The sequence below is a fragment of the Bos mutus genome, chromosome 2, assembly GCF_027580195.1.
Source record: "Bos mutus isolate GX-2022 chromosome 2, NWIPB_WYAK_1.1, whole genome shotgun sequence".
Taxonomy (NCBI): Eukaryota; Metazoa; Chordata; class Mammalia; order Artiodactyla; family Bovidae; genus Bos; species Bos mutus.
Genome location: NC_091618.1, coordinates 19,974,931 through 19,993,519, shown reverse-complemented (window position 1 = coordinate 19,993,519; position 18,589 = coordinate 19,974,931). Strand labels below are relative to the sequence as shown.

Here is an 18,589-nt window from a genome sequence, read left to right as displayed (position 1 = left end):
GTTGAAGAGCTCCCACGAGTGCCCCAGAGTTTTTCCACGACGCTGGGCAACAGAAATGGGGAGCTGGGAGAGACTGCTCAATGGTGAGAAGTAAATCAAAGGAGGAGGGCATGTTAAGATTTCCTTCTCTAGCTTTCAAAAGGTAGACTTAACAAAGAGATGCCAGTTGTCAATCCAGGGATACCAATGTCCTGGGAGAAGCACGGACCTGCCCAAGCCCAGGTGTCTCTGATACAGAAGCTGCAGTGTAAGTCCCAAGAAAGACTGGCAGTGAGCTCTTTGGAGTTCCTGGACTAGCTGGGCAGGCCTCAATTCTCAACACAGTCAAGCAAGGGGGACTACTGTTTATACCTGCAAGCTACTTGGGGTGAAAGAAGGAAACTATACCCGCAGAGCCAGCTGGATGGACACCAGTCACTTCAGATAAACATTCCCCTGGGCCATTTTTGGACTGAACCGATGGGCTGGCCCCACGTCTCAAACCCAGAGAGGCATGGGAAAAGGCCAGCCACTGGATGAAATCTCTCTTATTTTTGTTTACCCAATTATTTAACAGACAAATGACAAGGAGGAACTTCCTCCTAGCAGATGTTAGGTGTGGGCTACACAAAATTATTGTTTTAGCATCTGACATCACACAAGTTTTCTTTTTTTGGCAGGGGCAGGGTAATCTTTAATGAACAGTCAATTTTTATAAAATAAGGACCTCAGGGAGCCAGAGAAAGCATAGCTGTGCTTTTTTTTTTTTTAAACATAATCACAATAGTAAAAGATGTTTTATCAGTTTTCACAATCAATAGCCAGACCCCCAAAAAAAAGATAATTATAATTACAAGCCATAATGGGAACATGATTAACAACAATATAAAATAATTACATACAGTTTGGTGGCGGGGAGGCTGCCGAGCAGAGTGATGTGGTAAGTGGGAGTACATATGTGCGTATGTTTTCATCCACCCAGCCAGTCTATGTTTTTTGGTTGGTGAATTTAGTCCATTTACATTTAAGCTAATTATTGATATACATGATCCTATCACTGTTTTCTTAATTGTTTGGGGTTTATTTTCTGTATTTTTTTGGCTTTATTTCTGTCTTTTCCTTCTCTTGTTTCCTGCCTAGAGAAGTTCCTTTAGCATTTATTGTAAAGCTGGTTTGGTGGTGCTAAATTCTCTTAACTTTTGCTTGTCTGGAGAGCTTTTCATTTCTCCTTCAAATCTGAAGGAGAGTCTTGCTGGATAGAGTATTCTTGGTTGTAGGTTCTTCCCTTTCATCACTTTAAATATATCATGCTATTCCCTTCTGGCTTGTAGAATTTCTGTTGAGAAATCAGCTGATAGCCTGACGAGAGATTCTTTGTATGTTGTCGTTTTTCCCTTGTTGTTTTTAGTATTTTATCTCTGTCTTTAATTTTTGCCAGTTTGATTACTATGTGTCTTGGTGTGTTCCTCCTTGGGTTTGTCTTTCGTGGGACTCTCTGTGCTTCCTGGACTTGGTTGACTATTTCCTTTCCCATGCTCAGGAAGTTTTCAGCTATTATCTCTTCAAATATTTTCTCAGGTCCTTTCTCTCTCTCTTCTTCCTCCTGGGACTCCTATAATGTGAATGTTGGTGCTTTTAATGTTGCCCCAGAGGTCTCTTAGGCAGTCTGCATTTCTTTTCATTCTTTTTTCTATATTCTGCTCTGGGGCTGTGGTTTACACCATTCTGTCCTTCAGGTCATTTATCCATTCTGCCTCAATTATTCTGCTATCCATTCCTTCTAGCGTATTATTCATCTCTGTTTGTTGGTTCTTTATTTAGTTCTTCTAAGTCTTTGGTAAGCAATTTTGTTTTTAAATTTTTAAAATTTATTTATTTAGGCTTACGGGGTCTTCATTGCTGCACGAGGGCTTTCTCTAGTTTTGGGGGGCGGGTACTCTCTAGTTGTGGTGTGCAGGCTTTTCACTGCAGTGGCTTCTTTTGCTGTGGAGTTGGGGCTCTAGGACACACAGGCTTTGGTAGTTGTGCTTCCCAGGCTCTAGAGCACAGGCTCAATAGTTGTGGCACAAGGGCTTAGTTGCTTCACAACATGTGGGATCTTCCCAGACCAGGGATTGAACCCGTGTCTCCTGCATTGGCAGGTGAATTCTTTACCAGTGAGCCACCTGGGAACTTTGCCTAACTTTACAGCTTCTCTGTAGAGAGGATGAAAAGTTTTAATAAGAAGCTGTTTTTATTATTGCAGTGAACCTAACTGCAGAGAAGGAAATGGCACCCCACTCCAGTACTCTTGCCTGGAAAATCCCATGGACGGAGGAGCCTGGTAGGCTGCAGCCCATGGGGTTGCTAAGATTCGGACTTGACTGAGCGATTTCACTTTCACTTTTCACTTTCATGCATTGGGGAAGGAAATGGCAACCCACTCCAGTGTTCTTGCCTGGAGAATCCCAGGGACGGGGAGCCTGGTGGGCTGCTGTCTATGGGGTCGCACAGAGTCAGACACGACTGAAGTGACTTAGCAGCAGCAGGTCTTTGGTAAACATTTCTTGCATCTTCTCAGTCTTTGCCTCCATTCTTTTTCTGAGATCCAGAATCATCTTCACTATATTACTCTGAATTCTTTTTCTGGAAGGTTGCTTATCTCCACTTCATTTAGTTGTTTTTCTGGAGTTTTATCTTGTTTAGGACATAACATTCTGCTTTTTCATCATGATTAACTTTCTGTAATATGGTTTTTGTTTTAGCTGCTGTGAGACTATGCTTCTTCTTCTGTCTGCTTTCTGATGGATGGGGCTAAGAATCTTGTGTAAGTTTGTTGATGGGAGAGACTGGTGATGGGAAAAACTGGGTCTTGCTCTGGTGTGCAGGGCCTTGCTCAGTAAAGTTTTAATCCAATTATCTGCTGATGGGTGGGGGTTCCACTCCCTCCCTTGTAGTTGTTTGGCCTGAGGTGACCCAGCCCTGGGGTCTATGGGCTCTATGGTAGAGTTAATGGTGAACTCCGAGAGAGTTTACACCAAGGAGGACCTTCCTGGCCTTATAATGCCTGTGCCCTGGTCCCTGTGGTAGCCCCTGCTGACCCATGCCTCCACAGGAGGCCCTCCAACACTAACAGGTAGTTTTGGTTCAGTCTCCTGTGGGTTAGCTGTTCCTTTCCTCTGGGTCTTGGTGCATGCAAAATTTTGTTTGTGCCCTTGAAGACTGGAGTCTCTATTTTCCCCAGTCCTCTGGAAGTTCTATAATCAAATCCCACTGGCTTTAAGATTAGATTCCCTGGGGATTCCCAGTTCCTTTGTCAGATCCCCAGGCTGGAAAGCCTGATGTGGGGTTCAGAACTATCAGAACAGTGTGAGAACTCCTTTGGTATTATTGTTCTCCAGTTTGTGGGTCACTCACATGGAGGATATGGGATTTGATTTGATTGTGATTGTGCTCCTGCTACTGTCTCGCTGCAGCTCCTTCTTTGTCTTTGGACATGGGGTGTTTTTATTTGATGGGTTCCAGTGCCCTCCTGTTGATGGTTGTTCAACAGCTAGTTGCAATTTTGGTGTTCTTGGAGGAGGAGAGGAGTGTGTGTCTTTCTACTCTGTTAAATTGGACTGGAAACCATACCTGCGTTTTAAGGTGAGATGTTAAGGATGCTCTTTCTGTTTGGGGTCTGGTTTTTCACTTATTCTTCCAAGAGGTTTTTGTAACTTAGTGGATAAGCAGTGAATCTCAGCAGATAGAAAAACAATCTTTTTTCCTAATCTGTGGTAACTAAGAAGCATATGTTAAAAAATGGGACTTTTACCTGACTCCAGATGCAAACTGTCACGGTTATAAAAAATGAGGATAGTTCTTAAATATTTCAGGCATTTAATACAACAGCTGGCTGTTGAATATGTACAATGGGTCAGGCACTATTCTAGTCCCTGGGGCAAAACATACATACACGTGTAAGTTCTTAGGAGCGCAAAGCTGTTCGAAGTGTGTTCTAATCCAAATATAGCTTTAAGAGACAGGTAATGGTTAAAATAGCAATAGTAACTGGACACAGTCTCAACAAGGAAGGATGTCAGAGTCTTGTGAGGTATCTTAGAGGAAGTGGGATGAACAACAAGGCACAACCTGTATATTCTTGGCTCAGCTCCTGAAGATGGTATATAAGGGTCCCCCTAGAAGAAGGTGACATTCAACCTCCCTCACATCCTGAGACTCCCTCCTCACCTCTCCTGAATCCAAGTCCTCTCTACTGACACCATGGGCTGCTGTGGTTGTGGAAGTTGTGGTGGCTGCGGCGGTGGCTGCGGTGGTGGCTGCGGCGGTGGCTGCGGTGGTGGCTGCGGTGGTGGCTGTGGCGGCTGCAACAGCTGCAGATGCTACCGGGTGGGCTGCTGCACCAGCTGCTGCCCCTGCTGCTATGGCTGCTGTGGGGGCTGCTGCAGCGTCCCCGTGGTCTGCTGCCACCGCCGCACCTGCAGCTGCAACTCGTGTGGCTGCGGTGGTGGGAAGGGCTGTTGCCAGCAGAAGAGCTGTTGTCAGCAGAAGTGCAGCTGCCAGAAGCAATGCTGCCACTAGGTGAGCTGGTCTGAAGGTGCTGCTGGGCATCTGCTTGTTCCCACTGCTGAGACTGCTCTCCATCCATCCATCTGTACTGTGCTCTCTCTTTGGCACCTGGGCTTTATGGTACTTCCCTCTGGTTCTCATGCTCTGACTTTAAGTATCTTTTTCCATTTTTTAATATAGTCACACATGGATATTTTATTCAAAGTTATCCAAGAAAAATGATGGAGGGCATTTTGCCTACTAAGCTCAGCAAAATGAGGTAATGATTCTCACTTTTTTTGTGAAATTCTTTTCTGTCTTTGCCTTGTCTTCTTGTTTTTACCATAAATATCTGTCCTTCCTGTGGCCATAGAGTTTTTTTAATAGATTATGTCCTAAAAATGTCTTAATAAAATACAAAAATAAATTCTGAACCTTTGCTCTTATTTTATCTTTAGAGATATTCTTATTAAACTGGTATTAATTATAGTTTCCCATGGCTTGGGGCTGTCAAGGATACATGAATAATTATGCCCTGGTGTGGTTTACAATCTTATTTACTCTACAATCCAGCCATACACAAATAACCATGAACACAAAACAGAATAACAATAAACATACCAGGAGACCATGACGTCATGTGTCATGGCAGGAGGGACTCCTCATTGTTGAGTGAGAAACGGGTGTAACAAGTAGAGTGACTTCAAGAAAGAGATGACATTTCGAGCTGTTTTGCAGAATTAGTAAGACTGTGACAAGTGGAGATAGTTGGAGGCAGACATTCTAGAAGGAGGGCAAACAAGTGATGGATGGAAAAGTTCAAAGCACATATGGAAACTAGCAAGCCATGTGTTTGACCTAAGTACGAGCATATAAATATAAATAGTTAGAAATAAGCACTGAAAAGACGCTAAATCTATCATTTACAATGACAGCAATGACCAGCACACACATTGCCCTTAAAATCCAGGCACTTTTCTAACAACGCACCTGTTTTGAAAGAAGCACTATTACAATGCCCTCTGCACAGAGAAGTTAAATGACTTGCTTGAGCACACAGCTGCAGCTGGTGGAGCTCTGACATGCAGCAATGCTGTTGCCAGTGAAGGTTTTCAAGAAGGAACTTGGTGCAGCCACCTGCACAGTTAATGGTTTATGGGGAGAACTGAAGTTACATCACGTTCCTGGGACAAGCAATAGGAACTGAAACAGTGGCAGAGTCGCGTATTTGTGGGCAAATACAAAACCCAGCAAGTGTCTCTGATGTTGTGATTACAGAATAGGCAAGGTGGGACCACAGTGATCGCTGTGGACTGAATTGTATCCCCCAAGCTCATGTTGTTGTTGTTGTTGTTCAGTTTCTCAGTGGTGCCCGACTCTTTGTGACCCAGGGGACTGCAGCACACTGGGCTTCCCTGTCCTTCTCTGTCTCCTGGAGTTTGCTCAAACTCATGTCCATTGAGTCGGTGATGCCATCCAACCTACTGATCCTCTTTCACCCTCTTTTCCTCCTGCCCTCAATCTTTCCCAGCATAACGATCTTTTCCAATGAGTCAGCTCTTTGCATCAGTTGGTCAAAGTATTGGAGCTTCAGCATCAGTCCTTCCAGTGAATATTCAGAGTTGGTTTCCCTTAGAATTGACTGGTTGATCTCCATGCTGTCCATGGGACACTCGAGAATCTTCTCTAACACCACAATTGGAAAACATCAATTCTTTGGTGCTCAACCTTCTTTATGGTCCATTCTCACATCTACACATGACTACTGGAAAAACCATAGCTTTGACTAGATGGACCTTTGTCAGTAAAATGATATCTCTGTTTTTTAATATGTTATCTAGGTTTGTCACAGCTTTTCTTCTAAGGAGCAGGTGTCTTTTAATTTCATGGCTGCAGTCACCATCTGCAGTGATTTTGGAGCTCAAGAAAATAAAATCTGTTACTGTTTCCACTTTTTCCCCATCTATTTGCCATGAAGTGATGGGACCAGAAGCCATAGTCTTAGTTTTTTGAATGCTGAGTTTCAAGTTAGCCTTTTCACTCTCCTCTTTCACCTTCATCAAGAGGCTCTTTAGTTCCTCTTTGCTTCCTGCCATTAGGGTGGTATCATCTGCATATCTGTGGTTGTAGATATTTCTCCTGGAACTCTTGATTCCAGCCTGTGATTCATCCAGCCTGGCATTTTTCATGATGTATTCTGCATAGAAGTTAAATAAACAAGGTGAAAATATACAGACTCCCTTGCAGACTCCCTTTCCAATTTTGAAACAATCAGTAGTTCCATGTAAGGCTCTAACTGTTGCTTCTTGCCCTGCATACAGGTTTCTCAGCAGACAGGTAAGGTAGTCTGGGATTTCCATCTTGTGAAGAATTTTCCACAGTATGTTGTAATCCATACAGTCAAAAGCTTTAGTGTAGTCAATGAAGCAGAAGTAGATGTTTTTCTGGAATTCTTATGTTTTTTTTCTGTGACTTTCACTTTTCACTTTCATGCATTGGAGAAGGAAATGGCAACACACTCCAGTGTTCTTGCCTGGAGAATCACAGCCCGGGTGGGCTGCTGTCTATGGGGTCACACAGAATTGGACATGACTGAAGTGACTTAGCAGCAGCAGCAGCAATGGATGTTGGCAATTTGATCTCTGGTTCCTCTGCCTTTTCTAAACTCAGTTTGTACATCTGAAATTTTTTGGTTCATGTACTGTTGAAGCCTATCTTGAAGGATTTTGAGCATTACCTCACTAGCATGTGAAATGAGCACAATTGTATGGTAGTTTGAAGATTCTTTGGCATTGCATTTCATTGGGATTATAATGAAGATGATTTCCATTTTCCAGTTTTATCTGTCTCCAAGGGAAACAGAGACTCTTGGAAGACACAAACAAAACCTTGTGTGATCAGGACCCAGGGAAAAGGACCAGTGACCACACAGGAGACTGAGCTAGACCTGCCTGTGAGTGTTTCAGGGTCTCCTGCAAAGCTGTGGTCGGCAGTGGCCTGCTGCAGGGACAGGAGCACTGGCAGCAGTAGTCCTGAGAGGCGTGTTGGTATAAGGCCTTTTGCAGATGCCAGTAACCCTATCACAGAGTCATAGACTCCAAGACTGGGTCAGTTCAGTTCAGTTCAGCTCAGTGATTCAGTCGTGTCCGACTCTTTGCAACTCCATGGACTGCAGCACACCAGGCCTCCCTGTCCATCATCAACTCCCAGAGTTTACTCAAACTCATGTCCATTGAGTTGGTGATGCCCTCCAACTATCTCATTCTCTGTCATCCCCTTCTCTCACCTTCAATCTTTCCCAGCATCAGGGTCTTTTCCAATGAGTCAGTTCTTTGCATCAGGTGGCCAAAGTACTGGAGTTTCAGCTTCAGCATCAGTCCTTCCAATGAATATTTGGGACTGATTTCCTTTAAGATGGAATGGTTGGATCTCCTTGTTGTCCAAAGGACTCTCAAGAGTCTTCTCCAACACCACAGTTCAAAAGCATCAATTTTTTGAAGCTCAGCTTTCTTTATAGTCCAACTCTCACATACATACATGACTACTGGAAACACCTTAGCTTTGACTAGATGGACCTTTGTTGGCAAAGTAATGTCTCTGCTTTTTAATATGCTGTCTAGGTTGATCATAACTTTTCTTCCAAGGAGCAAGTGTCTTTTAATTTCATGGCTGCAGTCACCATCTGCAGTAATTTTGGAGCCCCTCAAAATAAAATCTCTCACTGTTTCCATTGTTTCCCCATCTATTTGCCATGAAGTGATGGGACCAGATACCATAATCTTAGTTTTCTGAATGTTGAGCTTTAAGCCAACTTTTTACTCTACTCTTTCACTTTCATCAAGAGGCTCTTTAGTTCTTCTTTGCTTTCTGCCATAAGAGGGGTGTCATCTGCATATCTAAGGTTATTGATATTTCTCCCAACAATCTTGATTCCAGTTTGTGCTTCATCCAGCCCAGAGTTTCTCATGATGTGTTCTGCCTATAAGTTAAATAAGCAGGGTGACAATTTGCAGCCTTGATGTACTCCTTTCCTGATTTGAAAGACTGGGTCACCTCAGGCCAAAAAACTAACTGAGGGAGCACAGCCCTACCCATCAGCAGACAATTGGATTAAAGATTTCCTGAGTATGGTCCTGCCCACCAAAGCAAGACCCAGTTCTCCCCATAGCTAGCCCCTCCCATCAGTAAGCTTGCATAAACCTCTTATCCTTATCCATCAGAGGGCAGACAGAAGAAGCAAGAACTATAAACCCACAGCCTCAAGAACACAATCACAGAAAGCTGAACTCACATGCTGAAGTCCCAACCCCCATATTTGGAGATGGGGTCTTTGGGAGTTAATTACATTTAGAGGAGGTCCTGGAGGTGTGGGTCTCAGGCTGGGATTAGTGCTCTTACAAGAAGAGGAAGAGACACCAGAGCCGTTTGTCTGCCACTTGAAGACACAGTGAGAAGATGGTTTTCTACAAACTGGAAGAAAGCTCCCACCAGAACCCGACCAGACTGGCACCCTGCCCTCAGACTTTCTGCCTCCAAAACTGTGAGAAAATAAATCGGCTGTGTAAGCCACCCAGTCTATGGTATTCTGCCGCCACAGCTGATGACTGCCAGAGTGGTGGAACAGCATAGCATGGCCTCTATTCTTCTTTCTGAGCGGTCTGGAATACTGTACAAGGGAGCCCATTTTAAAATTTATATTAAATATAGGAAACAACTAGGCAAGAGACTGACAATTTCCTTTAAGGTTGTTGGTTTCACTCTGTAAGACAGAGAGGTAAACAGAGTTGATAGCAACCTATTAATAAAAGAGCAGTCCAATAAATTAAATTTAAATTCTCTCATAATTCTGGTCCTATTTATAGTGTATTTCTCTATTCCTGTGGTGTGAGTATTCTGAGAAGAAGCAGGTATACTTAATTTGCTATATTGGCTAAACTAGGTTTAGCCAAATAGCTAGGTTTAAAAAAAAAACAAACAAGCATTGTTTTGGTCTACTTATCCAATGGTGAGCTTTTGCCTTCATTTCTAGAAGGAATATCAGATTCAGATTGCAGACCCCAAATATAGTTTGTATAGATCACAGAGCTTGGCATGTACCATAGTTTGCAAATAAATACTGTTAGAATGGGTGGATGTTATGTATATTATATGTATATACAATATATATACTCATATGTATATTATATATTTATATAATATATGTCCTCAGGTCTCCTGCATTGCTGGCAGATTCTTTACAGTCTGAGCCACTGGGGAAGCCCATATAATGTGTGCTGTGCTGTGCTTAGTTACTTAGTCATGTCTGACTCTGCGACCCCATAGACTGTAGCCCACTAGGCTCCTCTGTCCCTGGGGATTCTCCAGGCAAGAATACTGGAGTGGGTTACCATTTCCTTCTCCAGGGGATCTTCCCAACCCAGGGATCGAACATGGGTCTCCCGCACTGCAGGCGGATTCTTTACCATCTGAACCACCAGGGAACCCCCATACGAGATATATATATATCTATATCTATATCTATATATATATATCTTGTATAGATAAATAAATATATATATCTATAGATAAATATATATAGGCTACCCACTCCAGTATTCTTGGGCTTCCCTGGTGGCTCAGCTGGCAAAGAATCTGCCTGCAGTGCAAGAGACCTGGGTTTGATCCCTGTGTTGGGAAGATCCCTTGGAGAAGGGAAAGGCTACCCACTCCAGTATTCTGGCCTGGAGAATTCTATGGACTACAGTCCATGGGGTTGCAGAGTTGGACACGACTGAGGGACTTTCACTTTCATATATATATATATATACACATGTATGTATATATATGCATATATGTGTGTATGTGTGTGTGTGCACTCAGTTGCTCAGTTGTGTCCAACTCTTTGTGACCCACCCCATGGACTATAGCCAGGCTACTCTGACCATGGGCTATCCCAGGCAAGAATACTGGAGTGAGTTGCTGTTTCCTACAACAGAGGATCTTAACAACTCAGGGGTTGAACCCTTGTCTCCTGCATCTCCTGCATTGGCAGGCAGATTCTTTACCACTGTGCCACCTGGGAAGCCCATAAACTTCTATATTGTTTGAATTTTTCCAAGCAAGGTGTTGTGTGATCAGAAGACAGAAAGGTTTGCTGGGGGGCAGCAATGAGTAGAGCATGGGGGTGCCTGGTTTAAGGTTAGTGATGAGACAAAAAGGGTACCTCCTGCAGAGAGCTCTTTTCTGCAAAAGGCTTTTCCCGCCAAAAGCTGCTTATACCGAGAGTCTGATTTCCTAATTGCTCAAGTACCAATGTCTTCAAGATCCTCCCAAGTCTTTTTTCTGAACTGAATTTTTTCAATTCTCCTCTATCAGTCTATATTTGCATTAACTCATACACTATCTTCCACCATTTCTGATGTCAAGAATTCAGTGGTTGTTTTTCCACCTGGAATATGCTTTCTGCCATCCCCAAATCTATAAGGTCAATTCCTAGTGCTGTCTCTGCCTTTCATGATGTGCTGGGATTCAAGGCATCACTTTTGTCTCTTGTCCGTAGCCTTTTGCTTGGCCTGCTCTTTAGGCACTTGCTATATCCTGCTGCAGATTTCAATGGTGCCCTCCCTCATCAAAAATTTACATGTTGAAATCCTAACCTCCAGGGCCTCAGAATGTGACCTGACTTAGAAACAGGGTCATTGCAGACATAATTAGTTGAGGTGAGGTCATACCGGAGTAGGGTGAACCCCTAATTGAGTAGGACTGAGGTCTTTATAAGAAAACAGCCATGGGAGAACACCATGTGATAACAAGGGCAGCTTCCAGCCAAGAAAATCAGTCCTGAATATTCACTGGAAGGACTGATGCTGAAGCTGAAACTCCGATACTTTGGCCACCTGATGTGAAGAACTGACTCATTTGAAAAGACCCTGATGCTGGGAAAGATTGAAGGCAAGAGAAGGGGACGACAGAGGATGAGCTGGTTGGATGGCATCACCGACTCAATGGACATGAATTTGAGTAAGTTCCGGGAGTTGGTGATGGACAGGGAGGCCTGGTGTGCACAGTCTGTGGGGTTGCAAAGAGTCCGACTGAGCAACTGAACTGAACTGAACTGAACTGCCATACAGTAGGCATAAGTATACATATGTCCCCTCTCTCTTGAACCTTGATTTTGTTTTTAAAGGTGGTGGGTGGAGTGGTTTTCTGGTGCTTTGAGAATTTTCTAAAACAAATAGTTCATTTATTAAATACTCTTTATGAAGCATAGTGTGAATAGTGTATAGTGTGAAAGTTGCTCAGTCGTATTCGACTCTTTGCGACCCCATGGAATATACAGTCCATGGAATTCTCCCGGCCAGAATACTGGAGTGGGTAGCCTTTCCCTTCTCCAGTGGATCTTCCCAACCCAGGGATCGAACCCAGGTCTTCCTCTGACCTCTGGAAGTGTGAAAAAATACATATCTGTTGTTTTCACTCACCCAATTTGTGGAACTTTGTTACAGAAATCTTAGGAAATTAACACAGGGTTAAGTATCCTGCATTTGAGTGGCACATAAAGACCTGCTATTGGTTTCTTCCATTTGGTTCTACATCTGGCACTTTTCTGAGCTCTCTTACTAGATGTAATGATTTATCAGTTGGTTCTATTAATATTTCTAAGTATCCCGGTCTTGTTTCTAACAGTAACTAGAATATAGCCAAAGTCTTTTCATTAAATATAATATTTTTTGTAAGTTACCTGGAAATTTCCAGGTAGTAACTGATATTCTTTATATTCTCAAAGACCAAAAACAGGTTTCAAATTTTATAAGAATTTTTCTGTATAAGTTAAGATAGTTTTCTAAATTTTCTCCTTCAGCATAGTGAATTAGCGAATTTTATAAGTGAATTGTTTCTACACATTCCTTTTCTGGCAAGATCTTTAATTTGGAATCCATATGACATTTGTCTCAAAAAATAATAAAGGTAGTTTTCATTCTTTTTTTTAAATTTTATAACACAGATTCATAAGAAAGGAATTAAGTATTTTAAAGAATTTGTTAAGTTTATCTAAGAGGGTTTTGAAAATGTATGTATTTGTTTAACCTTTTCAAAAAGTCAGAAGTAAATGAAAAAGTGAAAAACTTGATTGCCAGTAGAAGGCAAGAGGGAACAGAAGTCGCACTTTTCTCAGTGTACCTTGTTTTGTACATTTGACTCTGGAAGCAAGTGAATATTTTACATAATTATTCAACACAATTCACATTTGAAAATCTATAAAAATGGAAAATAAAATGAAACAGAGGTGCTTCAATGTGAACTGAGTAGGCAGTATAACCAAAAAGGAATCATTTCAAGCAACTTAAAAGCACAATAATTTGACTTGTACGTCTCTAGTGAAATATACGCTAAGGACAAATGAACTACAAAAGCGGACGAAAGAACTAAAAAGAAAGCAGACAAAACTGGCGTTTGGTGACCCAATATTTGGTGGTTGTTTGCTATTGTCAGACTGAGACTGTTGAGCACTTATGTTGTTGTTAACTGGTAAACCAGATTTTGGTATAGAAGGAAGAGGATACGGATGTGAGCTAAGTTGGTAAAGCCTCTGTAGTCTTGATTTTGAATGAGAACTATTTATATGAGCTAATGATGTATTTGGAGAAGGCAATGGCACCCCACTCCAGTACTCTTGCCTGCAAAATCCCATGGACAGAGGAGCTTGGTAGGGTGCAGTCCATGGGGTTGCTAAGAGTCGGACTCGACTGAGTGACTTCACTTTCACTTTTCACTTTCATGCATTGGAGAAGGAAATGGCAACCCCTCCAGTGTTCTTGCCTGGAGAATCCCAGGGATGGGGGAGCCTGGTAGGCTGCCATCTATGGGGTCGCACAGAGTCGGACAGGACTGAAGGGACTTAGCAGCAGCAGTAGCAATGATGTATTTAAATTTTCCTATTCTGTCTGCTGAGAAGATCTGGAAAGCACTGCTTAGCCTACTAGCAATGACTACTCCTAGGGCGTAGACTGTGGTCCCTAAATACCATTTACTTCATAAAAAGCTGTTGAGACAACTTAGAAACCAACTTAGAGAAGTTCCCACTGGCCAAATATAAGACAGTTTGAGTATCACTAAAAATGTTATAGTGATGAATTGCAATATTATGTTAAATGGAAAATTTAGCTAGGCATAAAATTATGGATTCAAAGAGTTTTTATTTAAAAAATTTAAAACATTACTTTATTGTATTTTTGGTACCAGTGTTGCTATTTAAAAATATGATGTCACTTTCCTTGTTCTGTGTGTGGTGTGCGTGTGTGTGTGCTGTGACCATTTCTGTTCCACAATAATGAAGGTCTTAGTCAATGCTATGCTCCTCTAGTAGCTCAGATGGTAAAGCATCTGTGCGCAATGCAGGAGACCCGGTTCAGTCCCTGAGCTGGGAAGATCCCCTGGAGAAGGAAATGGCAACCCACTCCAGAATTCTTGCCTGGAGAATTCCATGGACAGAGGAGCCTGGTGGGCTATAGCCCAGGGGGTTGCAAAGAGACCCAACTGAGTGACTAACACACACACATTCAATTCTACTAATGCAGGAAAAAAAAAATGTGAGAGAGATAAGGATCAAAATGGAAAAGTCAAAGCATCATTATTTGTAGGTGATATAATTGTGTCTCTAGCAATCACAGTGAACCTCCAATCCCTGAATAAGATGGAAATGCTCCTGGAAAGTGACATAAAAAATCAGTAATGTTTTATACATTAACAACAACTAACAAAAATGTAATAAGGGTAGGACATGCAGGCACGTGCAGTTGCTCAGTCATGTCTGACTTTTTGTGACCCCACAGATCGTAGCCCTCTGTCCATGGAATTTTTATGCAAAAATACTGGAATGGGCTGACATTTCCTACTACAGGGGATCTTCTCAACCCAGGGATTGAACTTACTCGTGTCTCTTGCATCTCCTGCACTGGCAGGAGGATTCTTTACCACCTGAGAAGCCCGGGGTAAGGACATGTTTTACTATTCTAACAAAAGCTATAAGCATCTAGGAATAAATTTAGAGAAAATGTGGAATACAGTCTTTGAGAAAAAAATAACAAAATATTTAAAGGGCATAAAGGAAAATCTGAACTAATGAAGGCATATGCAAGGATCACAGATGGAAAGAGGATAGTTTTGTCAGGATTTCTGTTTTCTTTCAAATAAATATATCAGTTTAATGTAATTCCAAAACAAAACTTGAAAAGATTTTTAAAGGTAAATATAAAACCCAACCAAATATATTTTTAAAGTGCCTAGAACCCAACAGAAATAAAGCAAATAAACTATACAAATGGAGCATTTACAAAAAAGAAATTAAAATAAAATAATTTCCAATCTTAAGGAAATTCAAGTTAAAACTATAATGATATGCCATAACCTCTCAGATTAGGGAGTGTACATGTGGGTGGGAGAGAAAGGAGATATTCCAGTTAGTAAAGATTCAAGGAAACAGTAGCTATCATACACTGTTGGAAGTATAAACTGATAACACCCCATTTTGGAAAGCAACTTGGCAGTAGCTTTTCGCTTCTGCATACAGTCCAAATCAGCAATTAAATTTTTAAGTTCATGTTTCAAAATAACTTCTAAGTCATATAAGAAAATATGTACAGAGGTATTTATTGCAGCATTATGTACAATGGCACAATTTAAATGAAAAATTCCTAAATCAATAAATTCCAGTAGTCATGTATAGATGTGAGAATTGGATGTAAAGAAGGCTCAGTGCTTCAAACTGTGGTGTTGGAGAAGACTCTTGAGAGTCCCTTGGACTGCAAGGAGATCCAACCAGTCCATCCTAAAGGAAATCAACCCTGAGTATTCATTGGAAAGACTGATGCTGAAGCAAAAACTCCAATACTTTGGCCACCTGATGCAAAGAACTGATTCATTGGAAAAGACCCTGATTCTGGGAAAGATTGAGGGCAGGAGAAGGGATGAGACAGAGGATGAGATGGTTGGATGGCATCACCGACTCAATGGACATGAGTCTGAGCAAACTCGGGGAGATAGTGAAGGACGGGGAAGCCTGGCATGCTCAGTTCATGGGGTCACAAAGAGTCGCACTCAACTGAGTGCTGGAACAACAACAATATTTTCATACTATAGATTATGATATAACAGTTATAAATACAGATTATATATTAAATTATATCCTGACAAGTCTATCATAAGTTGAAGATAACAAAAATTGGAATACATTTAATGCCCCTAATTTACTGAACATCATAGCTTACCTGGTTTACCTTAAACATGCTCCTAACTCTTAGCCTACAGCTGGGCAAACACAAACCTATTGTATAATAAAGTGTTGACTATCCCATGTAATGTTTTTGAACTATGGTGTTGGAGAAGACTCTTGAGAGTCCCTTGGACTGCAAGGAGATCTGACCAGTCCATCCTAAAGGAGATCAGTCCTGAATATTCATTGGAAGGACTGATTCTGAAGCTGAAACTCCAATACTTTGGCCACTTGATGCAAAGAACTGACTCTGGAAAAGACCCTGATGCTCGGAAAGATTGAAGGTGGGAGGAGAAGGGGACGACAGAGGATGAGATGGTTGGATGGCATCACTGACTCAGTGGACATGAGTTTGAGTAAACTCTGGGAGTTGGTGATGGACAGGGAGGCCTAGCGTGCTGCAGTCCCTGGGGTTGCAGAGTCAGACATAACTGAGCAACTGAATTGAACTGAACTAATCGCATGTAGTTGATTGACTACTGTACTGAACATGGAAAAACAGAATGGTTGTATGTATGGCTGACTGGGAGCTAGGGCTGGATATCACACAAGTGCATTGAAGGAAAAAAGCATAGTTCAAAATTAAAATACAATTTCTACTGTAGGCATATTGCTTTCACACCATCCTAAAGTCAGAAAATTATAAATCAAACCATCATAAGTTGGGTACCACCTGTGGTCAACTGAGTCAACAAGGATATTGATCTCAGAAACAATGAATAAATGAAACAAGATGTAGCATTATACAATTTACATAAATTTAAATAGCATCAAGACCTTCCTCAATATTACTATACATTGATATGGATACATATACACACTATAACATTATTTCAAAAAAGATCTTTAAAAATGAGAAAGAGAGCACCTTTATGATTGTCCCTGGGGACCATGATGGAATCAGTTAGTCTGGTTTATTGAGACAGGGCTACAGTCTAGTGCCCCTGCGTGCAAAAGTCATCTTCTGAATAAACTTCTAAAAACTTTGCAAAAGTACATACTTTAAACATTAAGGATGCAATGTTAAATGGGTTTCATAACTCTCACTGCCTGACTTTGATGGAAGGAAGTCTCAAGTCAACTTTTTATCATTTCTAGTGGTGAGTAGCACTGAATAATGTATATTTCTCAGTATTAATCTCTCCTTGTAGCTTTGATTTACACACCTGTATTTTTCCCTTTGCCATTACCTTTTCAACTCTTTATCTTCTGTGTGTTTTTTGAAAGCCATCTCAAGTCCTCTGTGAAATAAAGTGGAACATAAATAAGCAAAAAAGAAAATAAGCAAAAGCCATCTGCACTCCAGCCAAGAAAAGGTTTGTTTGTTTTTTTTTGCTGTTACTGCTGATCCACCCTGAGTTTTTGTTTTTGTTTTTTTCCTGCAGGAAAAGCACATACTTTATGAAAAACCTTTCTATATGCCCATTTCCCTCAAACTTCCACCTATTTTGTTTTGATGCATGGTGAAAAAATGGATCCAATAATTCAAGACAGTAAATTGTGTATAATGCCAGAGAGAAGTAGGCGAGGTGAGACTGGAAGAGATGACTGCACCAGTAATGATCTCCTCTCATTTCCAGAGGTAGATCTTCATACTCACACCTTTGTTTGTGGACATTCAGATGTGTTGTGTTGTCGATGGTCTATGTCAATTATTCTTCAACGTAGATGTTTTCTCCACGTACTGTAGAACTGTTCTTCTCTTGCACCACTTTGCCATCCCTCAAGGTCATGCTTGCCAACAAAGACTTTGAGAAAAATAGTTTGACTGAATTCCCCCCAAGAGACACCATTCATAGCCTCTAGTTTTGAAATCTAGTTGGAGGTTTAACCATCTGCCTCTTGTCTTCCCACCCTATGACCTGTCTCAAAAATACAAATTACAACTTTGTAATATTTTCTCATATTGTCTGTGTAAGTGCTGCTTTTGGAGCTATTGATCCCAAATTTCAAGATCTTTTATTAAGACCTCATAGCATCCTTTTTTTTGGTATGAGACTCACTCCTGACTTTACCCTATAATTTCTTTCCTAGTTATTCCTTCATTCTCATTTCTATACTTGAAAAAAAAAAATCTTGTGGAATAAAGTGGCACTTGACTAATAAAAAGACATTGTGTTAGAAAAATATATACTTTAAAATTTCAACGTGGACAAAAATAACTTTTCTGGTAGTTTTTTTGGTAATAAAACATAAAGTTTTGTTACTTTAGAAAAAACAGTTTATTCCTTGTATATCTTCACAACTACATTGTCCATGTATATTCTCCATTCATGGGACAACTTTCTTTTTGCTGGACATTTTTTTGACTAAGACTGTAATAACAGGTCTTCCCTAGGGTGGCTCAGTGGTAAAGAACCCACCTGCCAATGCAGGAGACACAGGTTCCATCCCTAGGTCAGGAAGATCCCCTGGAGAAGGAAATGGCAACCCGCAAAGAGCTGGACACAACTTAGCGAATTAGCAATGACAATGATATTTAGAAAAGCAGGAATCAAGAGCTAAGATCAATGTTGCATAATGATCTCATCTGTATGATTAAGGTCTAAGTAAAATAAAGATGAACAAATGGGAAAGGAGTAAAGGAGCTCCTTACATTTAGCAAATCATACAGACCGTCGGCTTTCTGGAGTGTAAGACATGGATGCCTCCGTGTGCGTAAGTATGTGCTTGGTTGTTGGACTATATCCCAGTGATGCTAATTTATGAGGGGCAGTTGGCTGGCATCCAGAACATCGATTTTGAAAGGCTGGCCTGAGCAATTGGTGAAGATTATGGTTGGTCTTGGGTTTTCACCTGCCCCCATTTCATGCCTGAGGTTAGTGGGGGTGT

General features: G+C 41.3%; 1 protein-coding gene across 1 annotated transcript; it reads left to right on the top strand.

Moving 5' to 3' along the window:
• Positions 1-4,221: 4,221 nt before the first annotated feature.
• LOC138984754 (small cysteine and glycine repeat-containing protein 7-like) lies at positions 4,222-4,539 on the top strand. The gene has a single exon (XM_070360385.1). It carries the CDS (start codon positions 4,222-4,224, stop codon positions 4,537-4,539), a length of 318 nt encoding a protein of 105 aa, XP_070216486.1.
• Positions 4,540-18,589: the final 14,050 nt, after the last annotated feature.

What these genes read in the sequence shown, in the direction of transcription:
- LOC138984754 (XM_070360385.1), top strand. Translation starts at nt 4,222, where the DNA reads ATGGGCTGCTGTGGTTGTGGAAGTTGTGGTGGCTGCGGCGGTGGCTGC.